Genomic DNA, 26476 nt, shown 5'->3' on the forward strand with positions numbered 1-26476 from the left:
TCTTATCACACATTTGGTGTTACGTAGATTGCTGCCTATGTGATAGTTCATGGGTACAGAGTTTTTACCAAAGGGGATGACACTGCACTTTTTGACATTGAACTTGAGGCCATGGCTCTGACACCAGGCATCTGTCTCAGCGAGGCCCTTCTGTAGGATGTCCACATTATTTGGGGACTTAACTATGGCTCCAGGTTTGCAGTCATCTGTGAACTTCATTAGCCAGAGGCCTTCTGTGTTAGCCTGTACTTCAGAGAAGTAGATACCAAATAGGAGAGATCCCATGACTGAATCCTGTGGTACTCCACTTGTCACTGGATTGAGGTCAGATTTGGAGTCTGCAACATTTACAGTGTGGGTTCTGTCAGTAAGCCAGTTGGCAACCCATCTTGTGACATAGGGATTTATACCTAGTTTAGTGAGTTTAGCTATAATTCCAGGATGGGGGATGGTGTTGAAAGCCTTGGCGAGGTCAAGATATGCTGTGTGAACCACCTTACCCTCATCTACGGCTTTGGTGACTGCCTCAAAGAAGTCGATCAGGTTCAGGAGGCATGATCTACCTTTCAGAATCCCAAACTGGGTGGGATCCAGTGTTTGGAAGTTACCAATGTCTTTGTTTATAAGTTCCATGATGATACGTTCCATGGTCTTGCAGACCAGGCTCATCAGGCTAATAGCGTGATAGTTCCTGGGATCAGAGGTGGCTCCCCCTTTCTGGAGTGGGATAACTGTTGCTGTGCACCATTCAGTGGGCACAAAGCCTGATGCGAAGTTATTATTGAACATGGTGCTAAGGTGGGGATCCAGTTCATTCTGAAGTTTATGTAAAACGCAGCCTGGGATGTTGTCTGGTCCCATGGATGCTGTGTTTTTGGCTTTAGAGTGTGCAGCTTTTACCTGCGTAGTTGTGATTACAGGGACTCTGCATTCTTCCTGTATAGATATGGGGCCTTTAAGGTGTGAGAGGGGGTAAAGTTAGCACTGAACCTATCTGCCAGGATGTTGGTGATATCAGTTGGTTCTGTAATTTTCGTGCCATTGTGCTGTAACTCAGAGCAGATCTGGATGTTGCCATGAAGATTCTTGACATAGCTATAGAATGCTTTGTGGTTGTCCTTAGGATCTCAGCTTCTTACTGAGGCTGACCAGGGAGCTCCTCCACTCATGGGATTTTACTCTCTTTTGCAACAGTTTCTTCTTCTGTTGTACAGTTTATTTATGGCAGAGGACCACCAGATTGGCTTCCTTTTTTTGGAGGATAGCGTCTTGGTTCTGTTTGGGATAGCACGATCCATGCACTCATGTAAGTGCTTATAGAGTGCATTTGTGTAGGATTCATCAGTTGTAACTGTATTGTCCATCTGCATGGGTGTCATGAAGTTCACTACTTCTGTCTTAAGAAGCATGAAGTTAGCTTTGAAAACATTTTTACCATGGTTTCCTTAATGGGGGGTGGGGGCAGGATGTGGATATCAAGGGTGATTAGCTTATGGTCGGATTGGACTAACGAGGAGTTGACTTCAGTTGTGGAACACCGGTCACTCATGTTGGTAATGACTAGGTCTAGGATATTGTTGCCTCTGGTGGGGGTGTGGATAAGTTGATCCAGGGCATTGGAGTTTATGAATTCCAGAAAGCGTTGAGCTAAGGAGTTGGTACACAAGTAGTTTTCCCAGTTAATGATGGGGTAGTTGAAGTCGCCCATTATTAGGGTGTTTGGTTGAACCCTAATATTTTCCAGTACATCAAGAAAAGAGGAGTGGGAATCCTGGGGTATGGTGGGGGAATCTATAGCAAGCTACAGCTTGGATTGCAGTTTTGCCCAGAGTTAGTTGCACTTGGATAACCTTGGATGCATTATGCTGAGCAACTAGCCTGGAGGTGTGGATATCCTTAATGAATATGGACACACCTCTGCATTTGGTGTTTCGGTCCAGGTTACATGGCCGAAAAGTGTGGTATGAATTATAGCCTCATGCTATCTGTAGCCTTGAACCAGGTCACTGCACAGATATCAATGTTCTCCATTTTAAGGAGTGCCTCGAGTGAGTGCATTTTGAGATTTAGAAATCTAGCATTGAGTAGCATTATCCTCAGTTTTTGCTTGCCTGTTCCTGGCATGGTGGTGAATTTGTCATTTGAACCTTGCCTAAAAAAGGCACTATAGGGCCAGCAAGAGCCTTAGCCAGTATCTGGAATCCCAGGGGAGACAGGTGCAGGCCATCTCTGTCGTGGTCTGACGACCATGTCATACAAAGTAGACAGATACTGGATCCCCTTAGAATGACACCAGAAGCTTAGCCAATTGTTGAAGTCAGTGATTTTGTCCTTGTACTGCAGTATCATTTTGGGTGATAGCAGAATGCTACTCAGGGCTAGGGTCATACCTGCCTGGGCTACATGATCAAAGAGCTCTTCTATGTCTCTTTTCATGTAGTCCAGGGAGGTACGTCTCAGGTCATTCACACCAACATGGACAATGACAGAGTCATATTTGTACTTGTGGAGTGACCTGAGTGCGTGGGTTATGTGGCGGATCCTGGCACCTGACAGGCAGCTGACAGTAACCTTCTCCTTGTTTAGCCTGGTGGGTAGGACATCTGTGTGCCTGACTATAGAGTCACCCATGACTAGTGTGCTGGGTACGTTGTTTTACCTTATTGGCTGTGGTTGAGTGGCACACTGAGTCTGTGGGCTATATGTCATTTGGGTTGTGTTGGGGGATAGATGTTGCTTGCGTTTCTGCTTCAGAGGTCTGTTGCTTAGACAGATTATTATTGAGAACCTCCGCAAATGTTTTTGTGTTACTATGTGTGGATTTTGGTGGTGTAGATTTAGTGAGACTATGTGATGAGTGTGGTGTGGTGCAAATGTTTACCTTCTCTTGACTGTCAAGTTCAGTCTTGGTTGGAGAGAGCTTTACCTCCAGTTTGGCTAGATAAGTGCATCTCTCACAGGTTGTAGTGTTGGGTGGTAGGAGTAGAGGGTTGTCTGTACATGAGGCAATTTCTACATTGCCTCAAGATGCCCAGATTCATCAGATAGACAGGAGAGAACACTGGGAGCTTGACCCTTGAACATGCCTGAATAAAAAACTATGTTCCTCTAGATAAGTGAGGAAAGTGAGTAAAAGAGCAGTTTTTCTCTAAGCAAGTGAGAAAAGTAAGTACAAAAACTGTTTTCCTCTAGGTAATGAGGAAGGTTGAGTTCTATAGTAATTCATAGCTTATTTAGTGCTGGCAAGTTCTGAACAAGTGCTGAGCATGAATAAGCAAATTTAAGTGGTAAAACTAAGAATCTGTATCTGCACTAGACTAGTTACAGGACAGAAACAAGTGCAAATGCAGGCTTTCAAATCAGAAAGTTGAGAGAGATAGAAAATATTGCCCAAATGGCCAATAACTAAAATTTCCTGGGCCAGAACCACTCCTTATGTGGTAGACAGGTTATCTAGTGCTTACCACTCCCACTGATAAGCTAGAAGGCTTCCACCTATCATAGAAAGGCTTGGGGGGGGGGGGCTCAGAAGCTTACATAAAGTCCCGGATACAGCAAATCTGTATCTGGACTACACTAGTTACAGGAAAGGTGGGAAACAGGGTTACAGCAATTTTTTTAACAGAAAAGTAGCTAAAACAGCAGTAAAAACAATTCACATGCAGTGCAAGCTAGCACACTTGAGTATGTAGCAATATTAGACAAAACACAGTTTAAAAAATGCAATTAAATTAAAAAGAACTTAAAGCAAGTGCAGAAGGAGTTTATTAGGTAGAATGTGGTAAAGAAATGGGACTGGCGGAGTGTCCCAGATCAAATCTACAGTGGGGCGGGCAACTGCAAAAGCCACCAAATTTAAACTACAAGCCATAAATAGTGAGGGTGGGTGGGACAAAACACTTTCCGCAGAGATCTGAAAAACTATAAGCAACAATTAACAGTACAAACTCTAAAAACCAAAAAAATATGCTTAACTCTTTATATTTCCAGATAGCTTGAAAAGCAGTCTTTTAGAACACAGGTTCCAGCAATGAAATGCAGGCTGTTACTAACAGGTCTAATTTTATGCACGTGATCCTTGAGGTAGATAACATACAAGCTGTAAAAAACAATTATACCAACTAAAGACACAGCAGAAAATAGGGGGAGGTGGGGAAAACACTTTCAGCAGAGATCTGAAAAACTATAAGCAACAATTAACAGTACAAACTCTAAAACCAAAAAAATATACTTAGCTCTGTATATTTCCAGACTGATTGAAAAGCAGTCTCTCAGAACACAGGTTCCAGCAATGAAAAGCAGGTTGTTACTAACAGGTCTAATTTTATACATGTGATCCTTGAGTTAGATAACACACAAGCTGTAAAAAACAGTTATACCAACTGAAGACACAGCAGAAAATAGGGGGAGGTGGGGAAAACACTTTCAGCAGAGATCTGAAAAACTATAAACAACAATTAACAGTACAAACTCTAAAACCAAAAAAATATACTTAGCTCTGTATATTTCCAGATAGATTGAAAAGCAGTCTCTCAGAACACAGGTTCCAGCAATGAAAAGCAGGCTGTTACTAACAGGTCTAATTTTATGCATGTGATCCTTGAGTTAGATAACACACAAGCTGTAAAAAACAGTTATACCAACTGAAGACACAGCAGAAAATAGGGGGAGGTGGGGAAAACACTTACAGCAGAGATCTGAAAAACTATAAGCAACAATTAACAGTACAACATCTAAAACTAAAAAAATATATACTTAGCTCTGTATATTTCCATATAGATTGAAAAGCAGTCTCTCAGAACACATATTCCAGCAATGAAATGCAAGCTGTTGCTAACAGGTCTAATTTTATGCATTTCCACAGTCTATGACAATAGTCATCTTGAGGTTCCAGAAAGAATCAGGGCTCATTCTACGAGGTCCATGGCTACTTCCTCAGCCTTTTTGGCTAGACTTTCTGTTGATGACATTTGTGCTGCTGCCACTTGGTCTAATCCTTACAGGGCTTGCTTTGGCTCCACGGTGCTTCGGCATGTCCTTCCTTGAGGCCTCCCAGGATAAATGATAGCTGGGGACTCTGACCCTATGTTGATGAATAATGACATGGATAACATCAGATAACATGTTATGTCTTACCATAACTTGGCATATGCGTTATCCTATGCTGTTATTCATCACATTTCCCTCCCACCATTCCCCTACCTTGTTGGATCTTGGAGGAAGCTGAAGTGCTTCTCCTCTGGTCCTGGACTCTGTCCTTCTAGTTTTGGAGGATTAGCCACTGGGAATATGTTAGCAAACTTGATCTTGGGGGTTAGAGGTCAGCAGGGCATTATGGAAGGGAGGAGCTAGAGCCTTGGATCAATCTGTTGTAGGTTCCCGGCTCAGATCTGATATCGGATCTTAGACCCTATGGTGATGAATAATGACATAGGATAACACAGATGCCAAGTTATGGTAAGTACATAACTCATTTTTTAACACTTAAAAACGTAAAAAAAAAATATGTATAAAAACATGCTCATGACGATAAGCTATTGTTAAAAAATAATAATAATAAAAAATAAAACAACTCACTGTTGTCATTGCCCAGAGCACCCATACAAGCATTTTCATGGCATACCATCAGAAAGTGATGTCTGTCATTATCTAGTGATTTCAGTCCTCAAATATTTACCACAAAACAGCTCTTTTATTAAGAACAGATCAACAATATGAGGCAAGCATATTGACATTCTGTGAAAATCTACACTTTTGAGAGGTATGCTACATGGACTATGCACAATCCTTACTACCTTAAAAATATAGCACAGAAACAATGTACTGTGCATGCGCACTACATATCTTACATGCCCCAGACTACAGGAAGCTGGCAGAAGAATATAAAGTTCATTTGTGGAATGCCATTATTTAGAAAAGGTAAGACATTTTTATTAATGTCATTATCTAATAACAACAATCTACTCCTATACATGGTTAACCCAAGATTTACCTATGTCTGGCTTTGTTTAATCACTCAGGCTTCACCCCATGATAAAATCATGCCATCTGTGGTTAAATCCTGCGTTAACATCCCAGTCATGGATTCTTTTTGAAATATAAGACAGATACAAGTAAATATAATGCAGGAATTGTTGAGGCATGCCTGTGTATTTTTAATGTATGCTTTTCTTATTGAAGTTCCAAGTCAGCCTGACGTACAGTATAACTGGGTAATAATAGGCATTCTTCAGTTTGTACAGAATATTTGCTGATATAGCAAGAAAAGAAAGAACAAACAGTTCATGCTGATGTGATCAGAGACTGATTTCCTAATTGCTTTAGTACTTAAAGTCTGCATGGAAAAGACTGGAAAGTTCTAGCAATCTGGTATAGCAAAAGGTTGGATGCACCGTTTTCATAAGGACTAAGAACATCATTAGTTATAATAGGTCATAAATGGCAGTCTTTAGTTATCTAATTATTAAAGTACATGCATCTTCTGCTTTGAGAGAGAACCACAATGTAGTCTGCTTTACTTCAATTGAAAAAAAGTACTACTGTCTTCTGATTTCAAAATGTTTTATTATTTTTTACAATTTACAATGTACTTTTATATTAAGGTGTTAATGGCGAGCCAGCAAATGGCAAAACCAACATCTTTTGACGTGTCACTCCAGCAATTCAGACTGCAGATATTATGAGTGTGTTTACATCATATACAGACATTGTGGCTGTGATACAGAGTTGCCTAAAGTTAACAAAATAATAATTTTTGTTTTGTTGGCAAAAAATTCTAAAGATGGCATCACTAGACTTTTTTCTTGACCATAACAGTAGGGCAATTCTCTTTCAATTTAAGCTAGTGTAGTATGCAGCAAACAAGTACAGTTTGATTCCACACATAAATGTTTCCTGTACGAGAAGCTTTTCTAAAACATATGCACTGAGTACCTCTCAACTGTACAGATTTTCACAGAATGTCCAGATTTTTGCCTCATATTTTTGGTCCATTTTTTATAAAATTGTGGTTTTCTGGCATACAAGTGGCAAATCATTTAAGACTGATGTTAGAAGATAATGACAGACATTTGAGTTTCAGGTTTTATACCCTTCAAAAATTCATGTGAATGCAAAACCTGTTAAACTATCAACTTTCTAAGTTTCTAAGAGTAATATTTAAAAATTGTCCCTATTTTTGGGCCTTTGCGGGTGGCCTAATGGTTAAGGTGTTTGCCTTACAAACACAGGGGTGCAGGGTTTGAGTCTCACAAGGGATAATTGGCTAAGCTTAAAATGGCTCACAAGTGCAGTTAGCTTAGTACTATTCTATGAATCTACGAATCTATTTTATTTGTGGCTTTGTCCAGATTTCTTGCTCTAAGAGGTTGAGAGGTATGGCACTGACTGGTATGGCAGACATCCTGCCAGAAATCTTCAAGTAATCTTTTCTACTGTTAGACAAGGCAATATCAAAAACAATTTATTACGGTAATAAAATAATTTCTACTACTCTACATGTTAAACTGAGGGACTCTTAAAAGTTTCATTATCAGAGATAATAAATCTACATATTCTGCCAGCATAAGATAAAGCCAAGTCTTTCAACATTAGCTAAAAGCACAGAACCATTTGATGTTCATATCTTCTTTACATTCCTTTGTAGCAGAATAACAGAAGAAAATGTCATAAATTACCTCCTACAGTTTAAAATAAACTATGCCTATCAGTCTTCAGTTTTTCAGATGACATTAGCTCAGAGACCTCAAGTAAAGTACCTGCCTTAAGTTTTAAATTTACAGAACTTCTTTTAAAAAACAACTTCGCTCTAAAAATATGCTCATATTACATTCTCGAAACAGTGATATCATTTGTTTCTACAATGACTTCTACTGATGCTCAACATTTAGTTCACTGTTGCAGTAGTCTAAGCTATTTGGGTTATATCATATCCTAGGATGACCACTGGCCAGCTTTGAAAGCTTTGAAAGTGTCTAACTGTCATAGCTCATTGAAGACTGAATATCATTCATATTTTTTCTTTATTTAGATGACCTATTCATCTTTGCAGTGTCTTTTCCCACATGTCAAGATTCATTGCAATGAGTTTGTTCTCTTCTCTTCTGACTGCTCTGGGGTTCCAAATAAATGTTCAGAAATCCTCCTTACTCCATCACACAGGATTGTCTTTCTAAGCTATTGTATGGACATCTTGCAGATAAAGGCATATTTAACACAGGAGAATGTGGATTTTTATCTGGAAACATTGCTGAAGTTTTCAAATCAGTCATGGACCTCAGCCAGAGAGTATCTCAGGATCCTGGGGTTCATGGCTTCTATGATTCTCATGATTCCTCTTGCCAGGTTGCACATGAGACAGATTCAATGTTTTATAAAAAATATACAGATCCATTATTTGTATCCTGTAGTAATTCAGATTCCAGTACAATAGAGAGTCGATTATCTGAATGCCAATTATCCAAAATGTCACTTATCCGAACCAGCCTTCCAATGTTTTTGGGTAGGAAAAATCATAAATTCTGAATATGTAAACATTATACGTATTCACTTGAGCATGTTTTTTGAGCCTGTAGCCAACTCCTGTTTGAAAAATATTTTTTATTGTCCAGTGAAAATCACTGAATGGTTGAAAAGTGTATTCCTGCATGCAGAAAAAAACAAGATTTTTGAAGTTTTTTATCTGGTTCAACCATATGTTTGATTATCTGAAGAGTCTGATTATCTGAACTACCCTCGGTCACAATTAGTTCAGATAATCAACTCTCTACTGTATTGGGCTTTGTCATACAAGAACTGCACTGTTGGAGACTACAAATAGAAACAAATCCAAGTCTTCCCTTTCCTCTTTTACCTCTAAGTCAGTCTGTAACTGTAGATGCCACAGATATCACTTGGGGTACGGGGCAGTTTCTCTGGGGTTAAAGGTGCAAAGCCTATGGTACTTCTAACGCAGACCAAAGCACGTCAGTGTCAAAGAGATGTGAGCTGTAGTACATGCCTTAAAATCTCATCATCATCTGTTATCCCCTGGATTGCTTCAGGTGATTACAGACAACATCACAAGACACATACTGCATGCCTTTACAATATGGAAGGAAAATTGAGCACCCAGAGCAAACTCATGTGAACACAGGGAGGAAATGCAGACTCTGCACAGAAGGCTCCCCAGCTGAAAATTGAACCAGCAAACCTCTTGCTGTGAGGCAACAATAGTATCTGCTCTACCACTGTGCCGCCTCAAGGAGATCTGTTTGTCTTTTTCCAAAACCGACAAATGAACAAACTCTACTTCAGGACTCCTTGCAAAGCACTTATAGAAAGTATGTCTTTTCTTTCCCATGGTTGGGAATGTTTCTTTATACATATGCACCCCTTTCCACTGATATCCAGGGTAATACTTAAGATACTTTAGGATCCCCCAAAGATCATTGTGGTGACCCCATTTTAGCCCAGGCAACATTGTTTCTCCCTTCTTATTTAACTGGCTGGGGAAATTACCACAAGCTTCTCACAAACTGGAATTTCTCACAGAAGACACAGGGAGTTTGATATACCCAGTCTCAGACTAACTGCCTGGATGATTCAATTTTAATTCCTTTTAGGCATATATTTCCAGAGGACGTGCAGCAAGTACTAAAGGAGGCAAGAACATATGCTACTACGAAATTTTATATTGGCAAGCAGAAAAGATTTTCTTGTTGGTGTCTGGCCAATAACCGGTGCCATATTAGGGATTATGTACCACTGGTGCTTAAATATTTGTGTGAGTAATTATCCTGGTGCCTGTCTTATTCCTCTATCAAGGTACATCTTGTGGCCATTTCTGCTTTTTTTTTTGCCCACGGATCCCAGTTTTTCTATGACTTTAGTGAAACAGTTTCTTAAGGAACACTTGAAATCTCCTTATAAACATGTTGATCCTTCCTGAGTTCTTAACTTTGTGCAAGAAAAGTTAACCATGTCTCCATTTGTACCTGCTTGTCAAGCAGACTTAAAGTTCATTAAATGGGAAACTGTTCTTCTCATTGCTCCAGCATCTGCAAGAAGAGTATCTGAGTTGCAAACTCTTATGGTAGGTGAACCCTATTTGGTCTTCCATAGAGACAGGGTTTCATTCATGCCCAGAGTAGTTTCAGAATTGACTTTGAATCAAGCCTTTAATCTACCAGTGTTCTACCAGGTCCTCAGAACCAGGAAGAATAGATTCCACATACTGTGGGTGGGCATAGGCAACTCAGGTACTATCTTGACAGAATTATGTCCTTTAAAGAAGCAGATCATCTATTTGTTTCTTATGTTGGCAGAAAGAAAAGACAACTCATGTCAAAGTAAAGTATTTTGTGATGGTTGTTCTCAACTAATACTTTTTGTTATTCACTTCCTGGATGTTAGAATTATACCATTTGGGCACCTTTTTCCTGAGAATGTGCAGCAGGTATCAGGTGTTAGAGTCAGGAAAACCAACTACTAGAAAATCGTATATTAGTAAATAGAAAATGTTTTCTAGTTGGTGCCAGGAAAAGAACTAGTACCCATTCAGGTCTACTGTTTCTCTGGTGCTATTTTATTTGTATGAGTTACTATCCTCTAGTCTGCCTTACTCCTCAGCCAAGGTTCATTTGTTAGATAATTCAGCACATCTGCCCATAGATCCCCATTTTTCAATGCATTCTCAGGTAAAAATGTTTTTGAAAGGGATGTTGTATACAAATCCTGCAGGTGGCTCCTTCTTGGGTTCTTAAATTTGTTTTAACAAAGTTAACTCTTGCTCCATTTAAATCAGCTCATTGGGCTGACTTGAGGTTCTTAACATGGAAAACAGTGTTATTAATTGCTCTGACCTTTGTAAGAAGAGTATCTGAGTTGTAAGCTATTATGGTGGGTCAACCTTATCTCATTTTCTACAAAGACAAAGGTGCCTTGAGAACCAAGTCTTCTTTTATGTTTAAAGTAGTACCCTAGTTTACCTTAAGCCAATCTATCCAAGCTTCCATCTTCCCATCTTTTTTCCAGAAACCTAAAAATGAGGGAGAAAGGATGCTCAGTACCTTGGCTGTCCACAAACAACTCCTGTGCTATCTTGACAGAACAACATCTTTCTGGATTTCTGATCAGGTGTTCATTTCTTGTTAAGGTAAAAAAAGGACAACCTGTGTCAAGTGGACTATTTCCATATGGTTGGTTCATGCTGTTACCTTTTGTTATACCCACCACTACAAAATTATTTCAGGTAGGGTTAAGCCTCATTCTGCCAGGCCTTGGCTTTGTCTGTGACTTTTTGGAAAGGGCTAGATTCTACGAGCAGTAACTTGTTCCTCTATGCATGCTTTTGAAAGGACTGTAAACTATATTCCTTTTCCAGATCTAGGACAGACTCTGTTAGGATCACTCTTCAGGGACTCCTGGACCCTCATAATTCCTCCTGCCAGTCAGTCTAAGCTGTAGCAATTAATCAGTATAGCTTAGGCTACTGCAGCAGTGATTCTAATGATGAAAATAGTAATGTTGTGTAAGTAAACTTACTATTACAATAGATGATAATTGATTACTGTTGCAGTAGCCTCTGCCTCCCTCAATTCCTCTCATTTTTGCATGCCTTTGTTCCTGAGACAGGACCATTATTTTAATTTTCCTAGCATTGTCTTTGTCATGTCATTAGTGTCTTTCTCTCAGTCTCTTGGGTGCCATGAAAGCTGTCAAGGGCTTGGCGCACAAACCAAACCCTGAGCTTACTAAGAGTTTGGGTGTGTGGAAGGTGTCCTGAAGGCTTTCTTAGCTGGCTGGCTGTTATACCCTTAGCATAATATAACCCATATAGCTGAAGGTACTGCAGTAGTGCTATGGTAACTTTACTTACACAAATGTACTTTCCTCCAAGTGTTGTGTAACCTCATAGAATGTTATATAATGCATGTGGTGTGGTTGGTTTGATCTCCACTTTACCCAAGGCTGTTAAGTTATTTTTATTGAAAAATTCTTACTTACCTGGCTTATCAAATGAATGGGACTTATTAAGGGAATAATTTAATAAATATTTAGAAAGTTATACTTTTAGAACCGTACTACTTACCACAGATACATATTGTCCTGGTTCATGTTTGTGAGGTGGCAGACTATGTTTAACTGACTTTTCTCTATACTGTCTCCTGATCTTGCTTCATATGTCTGAATTGTAAAATGTGTCCATTACTACAGCATATGCTTTGGTACAAAAGACATGATGATTTCTATTGCCAGTGTTTTTCCTTTGCCTTCTTAGAAGAAAACAGCTTGTCAGAAGAAAGTTTTTTAAACATAACTAAGTTTTTATATTTTGCTTCTGTTATATTTTCACATTTCCCACTTTATTGACAATTAATCCAGAAATTGTCTATTATCAGCTTAATGTAGCTTTCTGAACTAAACGTTTCGGTTATACTAATGTACTACCCTTTCATGCAAACTAAGACACAAATATATGTCTCTATTTCGTTACTTTTGTCTTTTTAGGGCGACCAAGCTCACTTTGAGCACCTGACATATTCCTTCCATTCAAATGCCATCATGAGCCTTGATGTCTGTGTCTGGAAACCACTTGCGGTGACCTGTTCCATTGATCGATCAGTTCGTGTTTGGAATTATGAAACAAAGTAAGTTGTATTGTTATATTTTTCATAGCATATAGATTGTCATGCTTTATAAGGATCCTCTATCTGCCCAGTATGGGTCTATATTATTTCAGCAAACACTTAAAATAGCAAAAGCTGTTTAATTGACCCAATAAAGTTGAAATCCCTAAATCCCAAACACATGGAACAGCAATTTTTATCCCAGGGGAAAAAAAATCACTGGGCCGTGTTCGGGACTTTGCCATTTCCTCCACTGTAGTGCAATCCCGGAATTGGTATATTTAAATAGGGGGATGTGGGGGGTAAAGCTCCCCATTTTTATTTTGTGTTTGGATATTTTTTCTTTAATGGAGCAGCGATTTATTTTCCCTGGGGAAAATAATCACTGTTCCATGTGTTCGGGATTTAGGGATTTCGACTTTATTGGGTCGATTAAACAGCATTCGCTATTTTAAGCATTCACTGAAATAATATAGATCCCCCAGTACACCAGTTTCCCTACCTTTTGAATAAGGTACACATCTTGTTAACCAGAACCTATCATCTTCTTTCATCCACTCAGCACACGAATTGCCGTATGTCAGTCCTATGCAGTTTTAAATTCTTCCTCTGCCCTCACTCTTTTCAAGAAAGACTATATCAGTAATGTTGAAAATTTGCATCCTAAACAGTTTTCTTATTTTCCCAATATAAAAAGATGGGGAAGACAAACACTGGGCTATATAAACCATGCCAATTGTACAACAATAAGAAAGGTCCTCAAAAGTGATTGTGGTGATATTTGTGCCCAAGATGATGCATTTTGTCCTAGCATTAGACCTACATTACTTGCATGACCAAATTTGAACTTGGATAAAGATTTCTTATTAAGTATAAATGCATAATTATTTTCAAATGACCTTTTTAAATCAAAACTACTTTTGAAAATGTATTCCTTTTACCCAATATTGTTATCATATCATCAGAAACTTTAAAAAAGTTGCAATGCCTATATATGATATCCTTAAGAAGAACATTGTCAAATGAACATTTAACTGATATGTCCAAAGGAAAAAAAAATGACCCACTCTGGTTCAGTGTTCAATGAGGCCAACAAAATGGACTGAAAATAAATAGTTCTCTTAACAATAATCTCAGCAATAACCTCATACACTTTCTGTGATATTATTTATCTAAAAATGTATCTCTTACAATTTTCACATTGTTACAATTTTCTTTATTAGAAAGCAATCTAGAAAGCCTTACTAGTTGGCCTTTAATCAAATTATTTTTCTTTTTAAAAGGGTGGTTACTGTGAAAGTGTAAATAGGCATTAGTGAATATGGGTTTTTCAAAATGATATAGTCAAATGTTCTTGACTCCAGGCTTTTAAAAATAGTTATGTCAAGGAAGTTACACTATTACTAGACACATTATAAGTGAAATTCAAAAAAGACATTGTTCCTTGCAAATAAGCAAAAAAGTAATTTAAACATTCAACTGTACCAGTCCAAATAATAAAAATGTAATCTAGGTGTCATAAATATGTATATAAATTTATATAAAATTCACAATTAAAAACATAATTCTTTTCCAAGTATGCTAGAATTAAATTTTCAAAAATAGGAGCTGAGGCAGTATATATTGCCACCCCGGAACATTGTTTGTAATATTTACCATGAAACAGAAAGTAATTATTAGATAAGACTAGATCCATAAATTTACTCACTAATTCAAGTATATTGTTGGACAAACAGCGAGATTCTTGTAAAATAGTTCTCAAATATTTCAATGCTATGTTCTGAGAAATCACAGTGAACAAATCAGCAATGTCATTGTTTAATTACATTTCCCTCAACATATCCAGTAAGTGCCAATAATCTTTTAAGATGGTAGGCATTTTTTAATAAATCTTTTAACTAAAAATCAAGAAAAATGGCAAATGGCTCTGTCTCGTTACCTCCTATAGAAATACCTGTCTTGTAGGAGGGTCCACCCTATTCATATGAATATTAGGGTTGCCAAACATTTCCAATATAATTGGATATTTCACTGTTAAATAAATAAATAGTTCTGGGGAAATATGTTCTAACAAAAGATCTTGTAAAATATATCATTCTGGTTTTGTGCTAAGCTCATCTCATTTTTTTGAAACTCAAGCATAAAATATGTCATTATTTAACATTAAAGACTTTTTACTGTGATAACTAATTAAATTTATTAGAATTACCCCATGTTAGGCAGGTGTCATAATATGAACAGAAGAATTCACTGATACATCAAGTAACACTTCTGACTCAGACTTAGAAAGATTATAAACTTTATGTTTGGACTTCTTTCCCAACAAATTTCTAATACCAATCTCACCTCTCAGAAATGTTTAATTGCGGAACATGTTGGGAGACTGAACATACCACAGAGCTGACAATGCTTTTCAGTGTTACTCAGCTGAATGAAACATAAGGGCTAGTTATAACTTCCTGATGTATAATTTAAATTAATTAAAGTATTTATAACATCCACCCATTTTGTAGTAATAAAAGTGACCCTTTTTTAAATGGGGAAATGCTTACATCTGTAATTTCAATGTCACTAAATTTAAATACATGAACTCTTATCACTTCAGAGCTGTCACTTCTCCTCCATATCATGCAAATGAAAAACATAGATGAATATATTTTTCAATTCTTTGTAAGACAAACTTTTAGCATTTGTGTTTAGCCACCTTTTTTAGCCCATTTTCTGGATATAATTTCTTCAGTAGTGGCTGCCTTCTCTCCAAGGATCCAAGGCAGGTTTCATTGTACAACTAAAGAGTGCCTGTGTACAGCAACAGGCACACAATTGCAGAGACATCTTGAATACTCTTCAGAAACATAGCAGTGATTTCATTCATGACTATGGTCATTTATTTACTAGTGTAGAGAAATTGCCTGGTAAATACTACTTAAAAAAACACCTGTTGCAGTGTCAGTGACACTGAGATGTACTGCAAGAAAAGTGCCAGTGGGTCTCAAGAGTAGACTACAACAGAAGATAAAGTGAATAGAAGGTTTTATTAAGAACTAATTAGAACCAAAATACCTGGTGAATAGTATAGTTTCTATTGTAAAGCAACATGATTCGCATTTGTATTGATTCCCAAGATCTAAATAATGTGACTAAAACAGAACATTTCTCATTGCCTACAGTTGATAAGTAGTCTTAACAGTGTCAAATTGCCAAGTTCTTTTTGGTGCAAGCCAGAATTTAAGGATTCTGGCAAATACGAATAGGTGAAAAATGCTACAAATTGTGTACATATAATACACAGTTCAGAAGATACAGATTTCTTAGACTTAAATTTTTGTATTTCTTCACTGCCTAAGGAAGCCAAAGGAGATATTATACAGGAAATTGAGGGATTGGAATGTGTTATAAACATCATTTTATTTTATTTATTTTACATTTGTTTACTGGTAATGTCTGATTGGGCCAGTAGTAGCCCATTTTCAGAGGAGGCCCAGGGAGAAAATCTCCATTACATTTAAAAAACATCACAAATAGAGATAGAAATACATAACATGTCAGATATACAAGATTGCTTTTGCTAATTCACTTTTATAACATAATGTATATGATCTATTGTGGAGTCAGTCAGATGAAGAGTATGACAAGCGACTGATGCAGTTGATTAAAGCAGTGCTACTTCAAATTAATAAGAACAGATATAAAGTAAGAGTCACTATTCTGAATTACATGAGTCACATTCTGATGTCAGAAGAACTGAAGCCTTCTACACAAAAAAGTCAGAGCAGTTTAGCAAATGCCAAACCAAACACAATCATTATAGAAATTTTGTTGGAATGATAAAGTTAGTAGCTAGTCTGTCTGAGATATGTATGCCTGTTTGTAGATTGTTGGAACAGAAGCTAGCCAAATAGTAGAGCTATGAACAAGAAAAGAGCATGACAAGGGATTGATGCAGTTGCTTAAGAGATTAAAGCAGTGTTACTTCAAATTCAGTAAAAACAGATATAAAGTAAGACTCACTGTTCTGAATTACATGGCTCACATTCTGATGTCAGAAGAACTGAAGCCTTATGCACAAAAAAAGTCAGAGGAGTTTAGCAAATGCCAAAGCCAAAAGACAATCAATCATTATAGAATGGTAACTGGTCTGTTTGAGATATTTATGCCTGTTTGTAGGTTGTTGGAGCAGAAGCTAGCCAAAAAAATAGAGCTATGAACAAAAAAAGAGTTTTGAAATACTCAGGAAAATATGTACATATGCAAACACATTAAAGTACTGTGACACAAATAAGCCAGTTGTGTTACAAGTAAGAATCAATCAGAATGGTATAGGAATTATGATCTAGAAAACACTGTTCAGTGACATATGGGTGAGTAGAGTTTACAGGTGCATAAAAGAGATATGATGAGATAGAAATCTATTCACTGTACTGTCTATATGTATTTGTTTATTGGTTTTATAGTGTTCTAGAAATACTTTCTGTGGGTACTTCAAAAACAGACTGTATTTAGTACTGTTCCATATATGTCTAACTGTGAAAAACTAATTACTGCTAAGAATTGATAGTAGTGTGAAGACATGAGTGTTTTGTAGCATACAAAAGTCTGGGTTAAACTGCTCTACTTACAAAAAATATGGGTTAAACTGTTTTACGTTCTAAAAGGTTCTCACTCATTTACCTACTAGAAAATTTGTTCACTGTCCTGTACTTTTCATACACACCCTGAAGTCCTTACAAAGGTGTTTCCTAACCATTTGCCAAAGGACCTCAGGGAACAGTAGTGAAGGTAGGTTATATTTGTGTATATTTTCTTAACCTCTACACCTCTCTCCAACATTAAGCACAGTTTAAGCTTAATTTTTCTCCATTCTTCTACTATGTCTTATACTGCCTATTTTCTTCTGTTTCAGCTATAGACAGTAAAACTAATATTTATATAATGCATCACCATCCACCTTCCTGAAAACTTTTCCAATATACTTGGTGAGACCAGTCATCTACAACCAAGAACCTCCCCAGCAGAAAAGAACATTTAAAGTATGATTAATGTTCAACTCATAATCGTAAGCTACTGATACACTCTCTATTTAAAACAGACCTTCTTCCATCCCTATTCTGTGCCTCACCCATCTTTACAAATCTTAACTTAACCATCAAAATAAACTAGAGACAGCCTATAACAAAATTTCCAAATTTGTAAGAAATAATCCTCAAAAAAAAAAAAAAAAAAAAAAAAAACATTCCATAGCATTAAAAAGCCTTAACAGGCTAGAACCTAAAAAGCATCTTGACTACTAGCAACTTATTACAGCCCCTGAACTAATAAACTCCACAGAAAAATGCCAGCTCTAAAAGGAATACTACAAACCTATACCAATAATCAAGCCCTACGATACAACAACAAAGCTTTTCTATCTATCTATCAGAAAATCAAATAGTGCAGGAGACTCATTATACTCTTATCAGGTAACAAAATATCTGGAATCAAATCTGCCCTGAAATAAGGCAGGTAGACACAATGCATGCCTTCAAAACATCACTAAAGAAACACCTGCAAAATAATTGCTTGCACTCATGCACTACTGCAGGCTACCCCTCCTGTACTTACCCTAAACTCCACCATCAAACTTACACACCCTTTACTTAACCTTTCTGTACCCTACTGTACCCTAAACCTATGCATGTAACTTTATATGTCCTTCCATGTCCTTATCTATCTACATGGAAAATCAACGTTTTAAGTTGCTGGCACAGGTTACAGTGATGGAATCATCCCAGGCTGAGGGTCAACTATTTGCTAAGAAGACCAAAAAAGTTAGGCCAGATTCTACTGGTGTATCACCTAACCCAGAAGTGTCTCTTGAGGCTGGTGAAAGCCTGGAGGATTGGCCAGTTTTTCTGTTGGATTACTCTGCAGCAACTGCTTCAGAGGCTGGCATGGACCTGGCTTCTTGCACATCCTCAGAGGGTCTGCAGACATCCATTTTAGAAGTTCAGGGGGAACTGTGGCTGATAATATCTGAATAACCAAGGGATGTTCCACAGATTCTTGTTAGGGAGGAGATTCCCACTATGTTAATTGAGTATCAGCAAGGGTTCAAACCTCCTAAGATGTTTAGGGCTGACTTCCCTTTAAAGAAGACAAAGCACATTTCCCCTGCTCCTAAAGATCCTCAGCATGAATGGCAGGATTTTGTACAGGGCTTATTTAATGCTCTTATGGCCTTGAAGGAGTCTCTGTTCCTGCCCCACGTTGGTCCTCTACTCCTGTTAAGAGGCCCAGGGAATAGAACTCTTCTGATGAGGACTGAGACTCTAATGAAGGGTATTTGGCTTGTGTATCCCTCCAAGAGTCCCTCTCCATTGGATTATGGTTCTGAGGAGGAGGACTCTATCAGTCCAGACTCTCCTTTTGAGAATATTTCCTTTTGGGGTACTATCTCTCATATGATGGAATTTTTTAAGTGGGACTGGACCAAGGTTTGTTATGTTCAGAAGAGTTATTATGACCTTTTCCAAATGGAGTCTCCTAAGCCCTTTGCTGTTCTTGCTGCCATGCAGCTTCTCAGGCTCCTGTTTCCCGGTCTCCTGTTCCTAAAAAAAACTGATAGGTTTTATAAAGTGACTGATGACTGTAAATTTCTTTACAAGTGTCCCTCTGCTGACCTCTCTGTTATTTCTGTTTCTTCTGATAAGCCTTCCAAACTTTTGCCTTCTACTAAACTGCTTCTCTCTGACAAGGACAGTATGGCCATGAAAAGTTTGGGCAAAACATTGTATGTTAAGTTGTCAATCTCGCCTTCATTCTTGCTTGATGGGTTCGGAGCCGATCCTCGGCTCCGACTCGGCACTTGCTTTAGCTCGAGAACTCCTTTTACCAGCTCGAGGCAGCCCCATATCCCATGATGCAAGGCAGTAAATACCCAGATCTCGTTTGCCGCTTCGCTTGGGAGGTCTTCTTTTTACCAGCTCCTGGTAAGTAGTTCACTTTTGTGAGTTTTAAGACGTTCTGTCGGCTCCGAGAAGTCGGTGCCGACAGGATCAGTAGTATCGGCTCCGATGGCCCATTCCAGGAAGAGGTCGAGGTCTCCTTCCTTGGAGCCGATACTTTCGGGCCCGCCTCTTCTATCGGAACGGAGCCATCGGAGCCGATCTTCAAGGTCATCCAGGTTGTCAGACCATGACCTAGAGAGAGTGGTCAGTAGATTACTCAAGTCACAGGTACTGGCCCAAATGCTACACAGTCCGTCTCAGCAGACGACTGTTGGTCCACACCTGTTACAGTTCCTCCTTCAACTCTACCCCAGAGCTTGGAGTTGGAGTCTTCGGCATGGTTACTGCTACGGCTGGAGGACGGATACCCCTTCTGTTCCTTCAGCCCCTACTCTTATCTCCTCTTCCTTAGAGGGATTCGTGGTCGGGCTTCCATGGTCTCCTCCAAGGGGTGAGTGGCATCGGACCCTTGTCCGAGCCCGCTCTTCCCCTTGGAGCCTCGGCCTTGGTGAGCTCGGCTCCGACATCTGCCTCGGAGACTTCCCTTCGGTGGTTCCTGGAGTTCCTAGCTCTTGGAGCGGGTTCTCTCGGACCTGCCTGGGAGGGGAGCATTCGAGGTGATGAAGAGTGTACTGGCCACTGGTATCAGTCAGCAGTCTCTTCCCGTAGCTCCTCCCTCTATGGTACCTGTTGACATCTCTGCCACTTCTCTTGCTACAGGACCCAGAGATCCTCCGCCTCAGGTTTCCCATTGGGAATTTCCCCCTCTTCCGAGGATTCTCCTGATGTTTCAGGAGATCCTCCTAGGAAGAGGACTTGTAAGAGGAAGCATGTAGACTCCCCCGAGTCTGTCACTTCGGATACTGACTTTGATGAGTCAGAGGGGTCCCCTAGATCCTCTGAGGATGTCTCCTTTTCAGACATCCTAGAACTTCTCAAACAGAGGGGAAACTGGCCCACCAACAATCCCTCTGAGGATGAGTCAGTATACCTAGAGGCGTTTGGATCTCGGCCCTCCACCTCCTGGGTGTCTCCGCCTTCGACCCCTTATGCAGGTTATTGCACGAAGGCGTGGACAGCTCCTGACTCTGTAGAGCCAGTCCCTAGGAGGCCTTCTAAATTTATCACTGCCCCTAGTGACAAACAATTCCTAACCAAGGGTGTCCCCGCTGATGCCATGGTGGTGGCTGCGGCCACCAAAAGGAACTTGCAGATCCTTCCGTGCCGTGCCCATCCTCCTAATAAGGACTCTAGGACCATGGATAGGTAATGCAAGCGGATGTTTTCCTCAGCGACCTTTGCTATGCTCGCTGAATTATCTTTGTCACTTCACCAGACTCCAGAGATATCCTGAAGGAGCTGGGAGAAGTAGTTCAGGATCCTACAGCTGCAGGGGCTCAAGAAAAGATTGCTTCGCAGCTAGGAACCCTCAATTCCATTGCTAACTCCTCCATGCGGCTAATATCTTATGCTGCGGATGGAGCGAGTAGAGCCGCAGGCACAGGTGTGGCTCTTAGACGCCAAGCCTGGATGCGGCTATGTGATTTTGGATCCCTTAAGGCGCCCTTCACAAATTCTCCCTTTGATGGGTCAGCTTTGTTTGGCCCTCAGGTGAAGGAGACCTTGACCAGGTGCGAGCAGGACGGCAAGACTCTTTCTGCTGTTGGAGTCCGTTTTTCCACCCCTTCTAGGCCTTATCCCAAGGGACAGAAGGGTGGGAAGATGTGGTTCCGTAAATCCCAAGGAGTTACGCCAGATTCACGTGGTCAGTTTACCCTAGAGGCAGAGGGGTAACAACAACAGACGCCAGCTCTAGAGGCAGAGGGGTCCGAAGAACCAGGGAAACAGGGAGCCTCTCTCTGATAAACCCTTTCAGCATCCCTGAGGTGTTGCCCGGCTGTTCCTCCTTGGAGGCAGTCGGGGGAAGATTATCACTGTACCCAGAAGCCTGGCATTCCCTCACTCAAGACAGATGGGTACAGTCGATCATATCCAAGGGTTACATAATTCCTTTCGAGGAAAGTCCTTCCCTCAAGTTCCCTTCCAGATGTACCACCGGTCTAAGGGACATTGCAGAGTTAGAAATCGCAAAACTACTGCAAAAGAGCCATTCAGCCAGTTACAACAGACCATTCAGAGCCCGGAATCTACTCAAGGTTCTTTTGGTCCCCAAAAGACGGGAGACTGGAGACCAATATTGGATCTCAGCAGACTCAACAAGTCTGTCAGGAAGACAAGATTCGAATGGTCACTCTTCAGTCAATTCTGCCCTTCTTACAGAAGGACAACTGGATGTGCTCAATAGATCTTCAGGATGCGTGCTATCACATAAAAATTCACAGACGCTCCAGGAGATTTCTCCGTTTTTCGGCTGGGGTCCAGTCATTTCCAGTTCAGAGCCCTGCCCTTTGGTCTCACTACAGCCCCCAGAGTGTTCACCAAATGCATGGCAGTGGTCACGGCTCACCTGAGACGTCAAGGATTCCAGGTGTTTCCGTATCTCGACGACTGGCTCCTTTCAGCCACCACCAGGCATCAGCTTATAAAAGCCAGGGATTACACAATAGACCTTTGTTCCCATTTGGGCATCTCAGTCAACTTCGAAAAGTCATCCTTATCGCCCTGCCAGTCTATTACCTTCATAGGCGCAAACTTAAACACTGTTCGGATGTCAGCTACCCTTACAGAACAAAGAGTTTCAGACATTCAGACTCATGTCAGGATCATTCTGGCCAGCAAGAAAGTACAGGCCAGAATGGTTCTAAAGGTATTAGGTCTCATGGCTGCGGCCATTACTCTTCTTCCTGGCTCGATTCTACATGCCTCCTTCAGTGGATGCTGTTCACACAGTGGTCATACCAGCAACTCCCAATGCGTCACCAGATTCTGGTGACACAAACATGCAAAGAACATCTTGCTTGGTGGATCACATCGTCTCAGGTTCACCAGGGCAGGTGCTTTGTACCTCCGTCCCGATAGCCACTGTCACCACGGATGCCTCCCTGATCGGGTGGGGGTCATTATCAGGGCAGGATGGTTCATGGTGGACGGCAACCGCTCGAGTACCATCTGCACATAAATGTCCTGGAGATGAGAGCAGTGCTTTTAACGTTGCAAGCCCTCAATGACTTTCTTCCCGTAGGGACAATTGCAGTCCACACAGACAACATGTCTGTAGTGTGGTATATCAACAAACAGGGCGGAACCAAGTCCTACCCCTTGTGTCGAGAAGCACTCAGACTTTGGCAATGGGCGATCTCCTCTCATCGGTTTCTGGTAGCAACGCATATCCCTGGGAAAACCAACATTATAGCGGACAGATTGAGCAGAGCTATTCTCATGCCTCACGAGTGGTCTCTCAAACAATCCGTAGCGGAAGAGATTTTTCTGGAATGGGGTCATCCATGTTGCGATCTTTTTGCTACTCCCCAAAACAGCAAATGTCCAGACTTCTTCAGCCTCTTCCTCTATCAGGCCATCCCCAGAGACGCTCTGACCCAGGATTGGCCCCAGGGACTTCTTTATGCCTTCCCTCCATTTCCTCTGATCCCTCAGGTGATCCAGAAAGCTACCGTTTTGAGAGCCAAATTGATTCTCATTGCCCCTTACTGGCCTCGACAAGTTTGGTTCCCCTCCCTCCATCATCACCTTTTGGTGCAGCCGTGGCATCTGGACCCAGTGCCAGATCTACTGATTCACCAATCCGGTCAGCTGCACCGGTCTATCCCTTCTCTCAACCTCACAGCATGGTTGCTCCACTTCCTTCCTTAGCCAGGCTTCCTTTGATCTCTAACCCAGTTAGAGATATCATTGTAGCTTCACTAAAATCCTCTACCAGGAGGATTTACACAAGCAAATGGAAACGTTTCTCTTATTGGGCTAAGGCCCAAAATATTGATCCTTTTACTGCCCCTGTTCAGGCAGTTCTGGACTTCTTAGCAGAGATTTTTCATGCAGGCTCCTCTTCTTCCACAGTCAGAGTTCAGTTGGCTGCTATTTCTAATTTTCATGTCGGAATAGCAGATCATAATATTATGTCCCATAGGCTCTGCAGGGCCTTTTTGAAAGGAATTTTCCTACTAAAGCCTCCAATCAGGAATCCTCCTCCTCAGTGGGATCTAAATTTAGTGCTGACATCCTTGATTCTTCCCCCCCTTCGAGCCAGCTGTTTCTTGTTCCCTAAAATATCTTTCTTGGAAAACGTTATTCCTAGTGGCTATTACATCTGCCAGGAGGGTGTCTGAACTTCATGCTCTTCGGTTCGACCCCCTATTTGATTTTTCACAAAGACAGAGTATCTTTGAGAACTAATCCATCCTTTTACCTAAGGTCGCTTCAAAAACAATTTGAATCAATCCATTGATCTACCTGTATTTTTTCCTAACTATTCAGATAGAGCTGAACAAAAGCTGCGTTATCTTGATGTCCACCGTCAGCTTAGATATTATTTGGACAGAACAAAAAATTTAGGAAATCTGATCAACTTTTTGTTTCCTATGCGGATAATAAAAAAGGCCTTCCTGTTTCTAAAGTGACTTTGTCCAGATGGCTTTCTTCGGTCATCACTGAAATTTATACGATCAGGGAAAACAGCTGTGCTCAAAACCTAAAGCACATTCAACTAGGAGTTTGGCTACTTCTACAGCCTTTCAAGCTAGACTGCCTTTGGACACTATTTGTGCAGCGGCCACTTGGGCCACTCCTCACACTTTTGTTTCCCATTACAAATTGGACTTGGCCTCCAGGGACAGAGCCAGTTTTGGCTCTACAGTCCTCAAGAGTTTGTTCCATTGAGCCACCCAGGATAGAGGTGCTAGGACGCGGTCCCATCAAGCAAGAATGAAGGCGAGATTGACAACTTAACATTAAGAAGTTATGTTCCTACCATAACGTTCCATGTTAGTTGTCTTCTCGCCTTCTTTCTTGCGACCTCCCTCCTTCCCCTGGCCTGGACAGACCTTGTATAAGAAACTATTATGCTAAAGACCATTCAGACCTGGTCCTTTTTCCATCTGTAAGTTTCTTCTTCCTTTTGGAAGTATGTTATGCTTGGTGTTATTGCCCTTTGTCAACAAACGAGATCTGGGTATTTACTGCCTTGCATCATGGGATATGGGGCTGCCTCGAGCTGGTAAAAGGAGTTCTCGAGCTAAAGCAAGTGCAGTGGAGCCGAGGATCGGCTCCGAACCCATCAAGCAAGAAAGAAGGCGAGAGAAGACAACTAACATGGAACGTTATGGTAGGAACATAACTTCTTAATACTGCCTCTACCCTGGCCTTTTGATCTGTGAATTACTAGACCCATATGACCAGGTATGTTTTAGCCCTTCTCTCTCTCTCAGACCTTTCAAGCTATTGCAGACCTTCCAGATTCTGAGGGCAAAGCTTCAGCCCTCTCTTTGTTGGGGTCCTCTTCTAAAGTGGCTCACCATTCAATTAAATGTAGTTATGATGTAGTTGATGCCTCTTCTAGAGCTACTGCCTTTGGTTCTTTGTTAAGTCATTATTCCTGTGATCTGATGTTGTCCACTTCATTCCATTAACCTGTGGTAATATGGTTCTGAGGCTGTAAACCGACCGGCCACCTTCTTCTAGCTTGAGACTCCTGACTTGAGCTCCTCCTCCCTACCCATAATACACCGCTCCCCCACAGTACCTCAGATCTCATTTGCCATGCTTCAAGTCCACGTCAAGTCCCTTGCTCTTAAGTTTCTCTGAATGATTTTTAAGTTTTTTGATGGTTGTTTCTTTCCCTACCTGACACTTTTCTATCTAATTTTCTAGTTTCTCTATATAGTTTTCATGTTTCTACCTGTCAGGTCTTTTTCTTAAAAAAAAACAAGTGGTTTTCTCCTTTCTCATCGTCTTTTCTTATGGCTTATCAAAAGCTATTAGGTTTTAAAAAAGTGCACTTCCTGGTGTGGGGGAGGGGATCCTTCTATCCGATGCCCACGGGGAGTGCATGTACTGTTTGGGACCTCAGCATTGGGATGCCACTTGTGATATTTGTAGGGCTTTTCATCCTTGCACTCTGGCAGATAGTAGTAGTAAATTGATTCTAAAAGGGTTGCTTCATGCTTCTTCCACCTTGGGGATGCCATCTACAGCAGGTGCTCAACCCCCTTCTGAAAAGCCCAGGGAGTCCCAGGAGTCCAGGAGACCTTCTTCCATTCAATCTTCTTCTGAACCGCCTAGGAAAAAGGCAAAGTTTTGGGTGCCTACTCGCTTGACTCTGAGTTTGGTGGCCATTGTGTCTCCTCCATTCTGATCATTCTGTGTTGCTATGGGGCCAAATGGTGCTCCCATGGGATTGGCTCCTGCAGTTTCTGTGCCTGGGTCAACTTTTCCCACTTATGCAAGGAGGTCTCCATCTCATTCCTTGCAGAGATCCTCCAGACCCCCTTCCACTGCTTCCTCTGGGTCTTACTGAAGTCTGACCTCCAAGGAGGTCGGTAAGCTCATGAGGCAATTTCATGAGACACAAATCCAGATGGAGCTTGTGTCTACTTTGTCCACATCTGGATCCATGGGGGTTTCCCTGTTCCAATGGTAGCTCCTTCTCCGATTCGACCCCTGGTTTTGGAGTTGTTGGTTTCATTGAGTTCCAGTGCTGGGGTGTCAGAGCCAATAGAGATATTCTCTTCACCTTCAACTTTCTCCTTGACCTGCTTGGCTTCTGCCGCTTCGGTTCTGAGCATGTCTCAGAGCCATAGTGTCAATGTTGGTTCTGGGGGGGGGGGGTTGGCCTCGACTCTGAAGCTTTCAGAGCTGTCCCTTCCCCTTGGTGCCTCAGCCTTCAACAGCTTGACTCTGACTCCCCACTCAGAGCAAGAGGCCCTTAATCTCTGGCAGGTGTCTGCTATGGTCTTGTTGGCTCCAGTG

The 26476-nt window shown here is 40.8% G+C and overlaps 1 protein-coding gene across 1 annotated transcript in view; it reads left to right on the top strand.

The window, feature by feature from the left end:
- Positions 1 to 26476, top strand: part of CFAP57 (cilia and flagella associated protein 57) — a 1240893-nt gene that overhangs the window by 345032 nt on the left and 869385 nt on the right. The window contains exon 7 of the mRNA XM_044085374.1: positions 12490 to 12629. Within this exon, the coding sequence (XP_043941309.1) occupies positions 12490 to 12629 (140 nt within the window). The remainder of the gene's footprint in view (positions 1 to 12489; positions 12630 to 26476) is intronic.

Source organism: Protopterus annectens, chromosome 10.part0 (assembly GCF_019279795.1).
Source record: "Protopterus annectens isolate FY-2018-M chromosome 10.part0, PAN1.0, whole genome shotgun sequence".
NCBI lineage: Eukaryota > Metazoa > Chordata > Ceratodontiformes > Protopteridae > Protopterus > Protopterus annectens.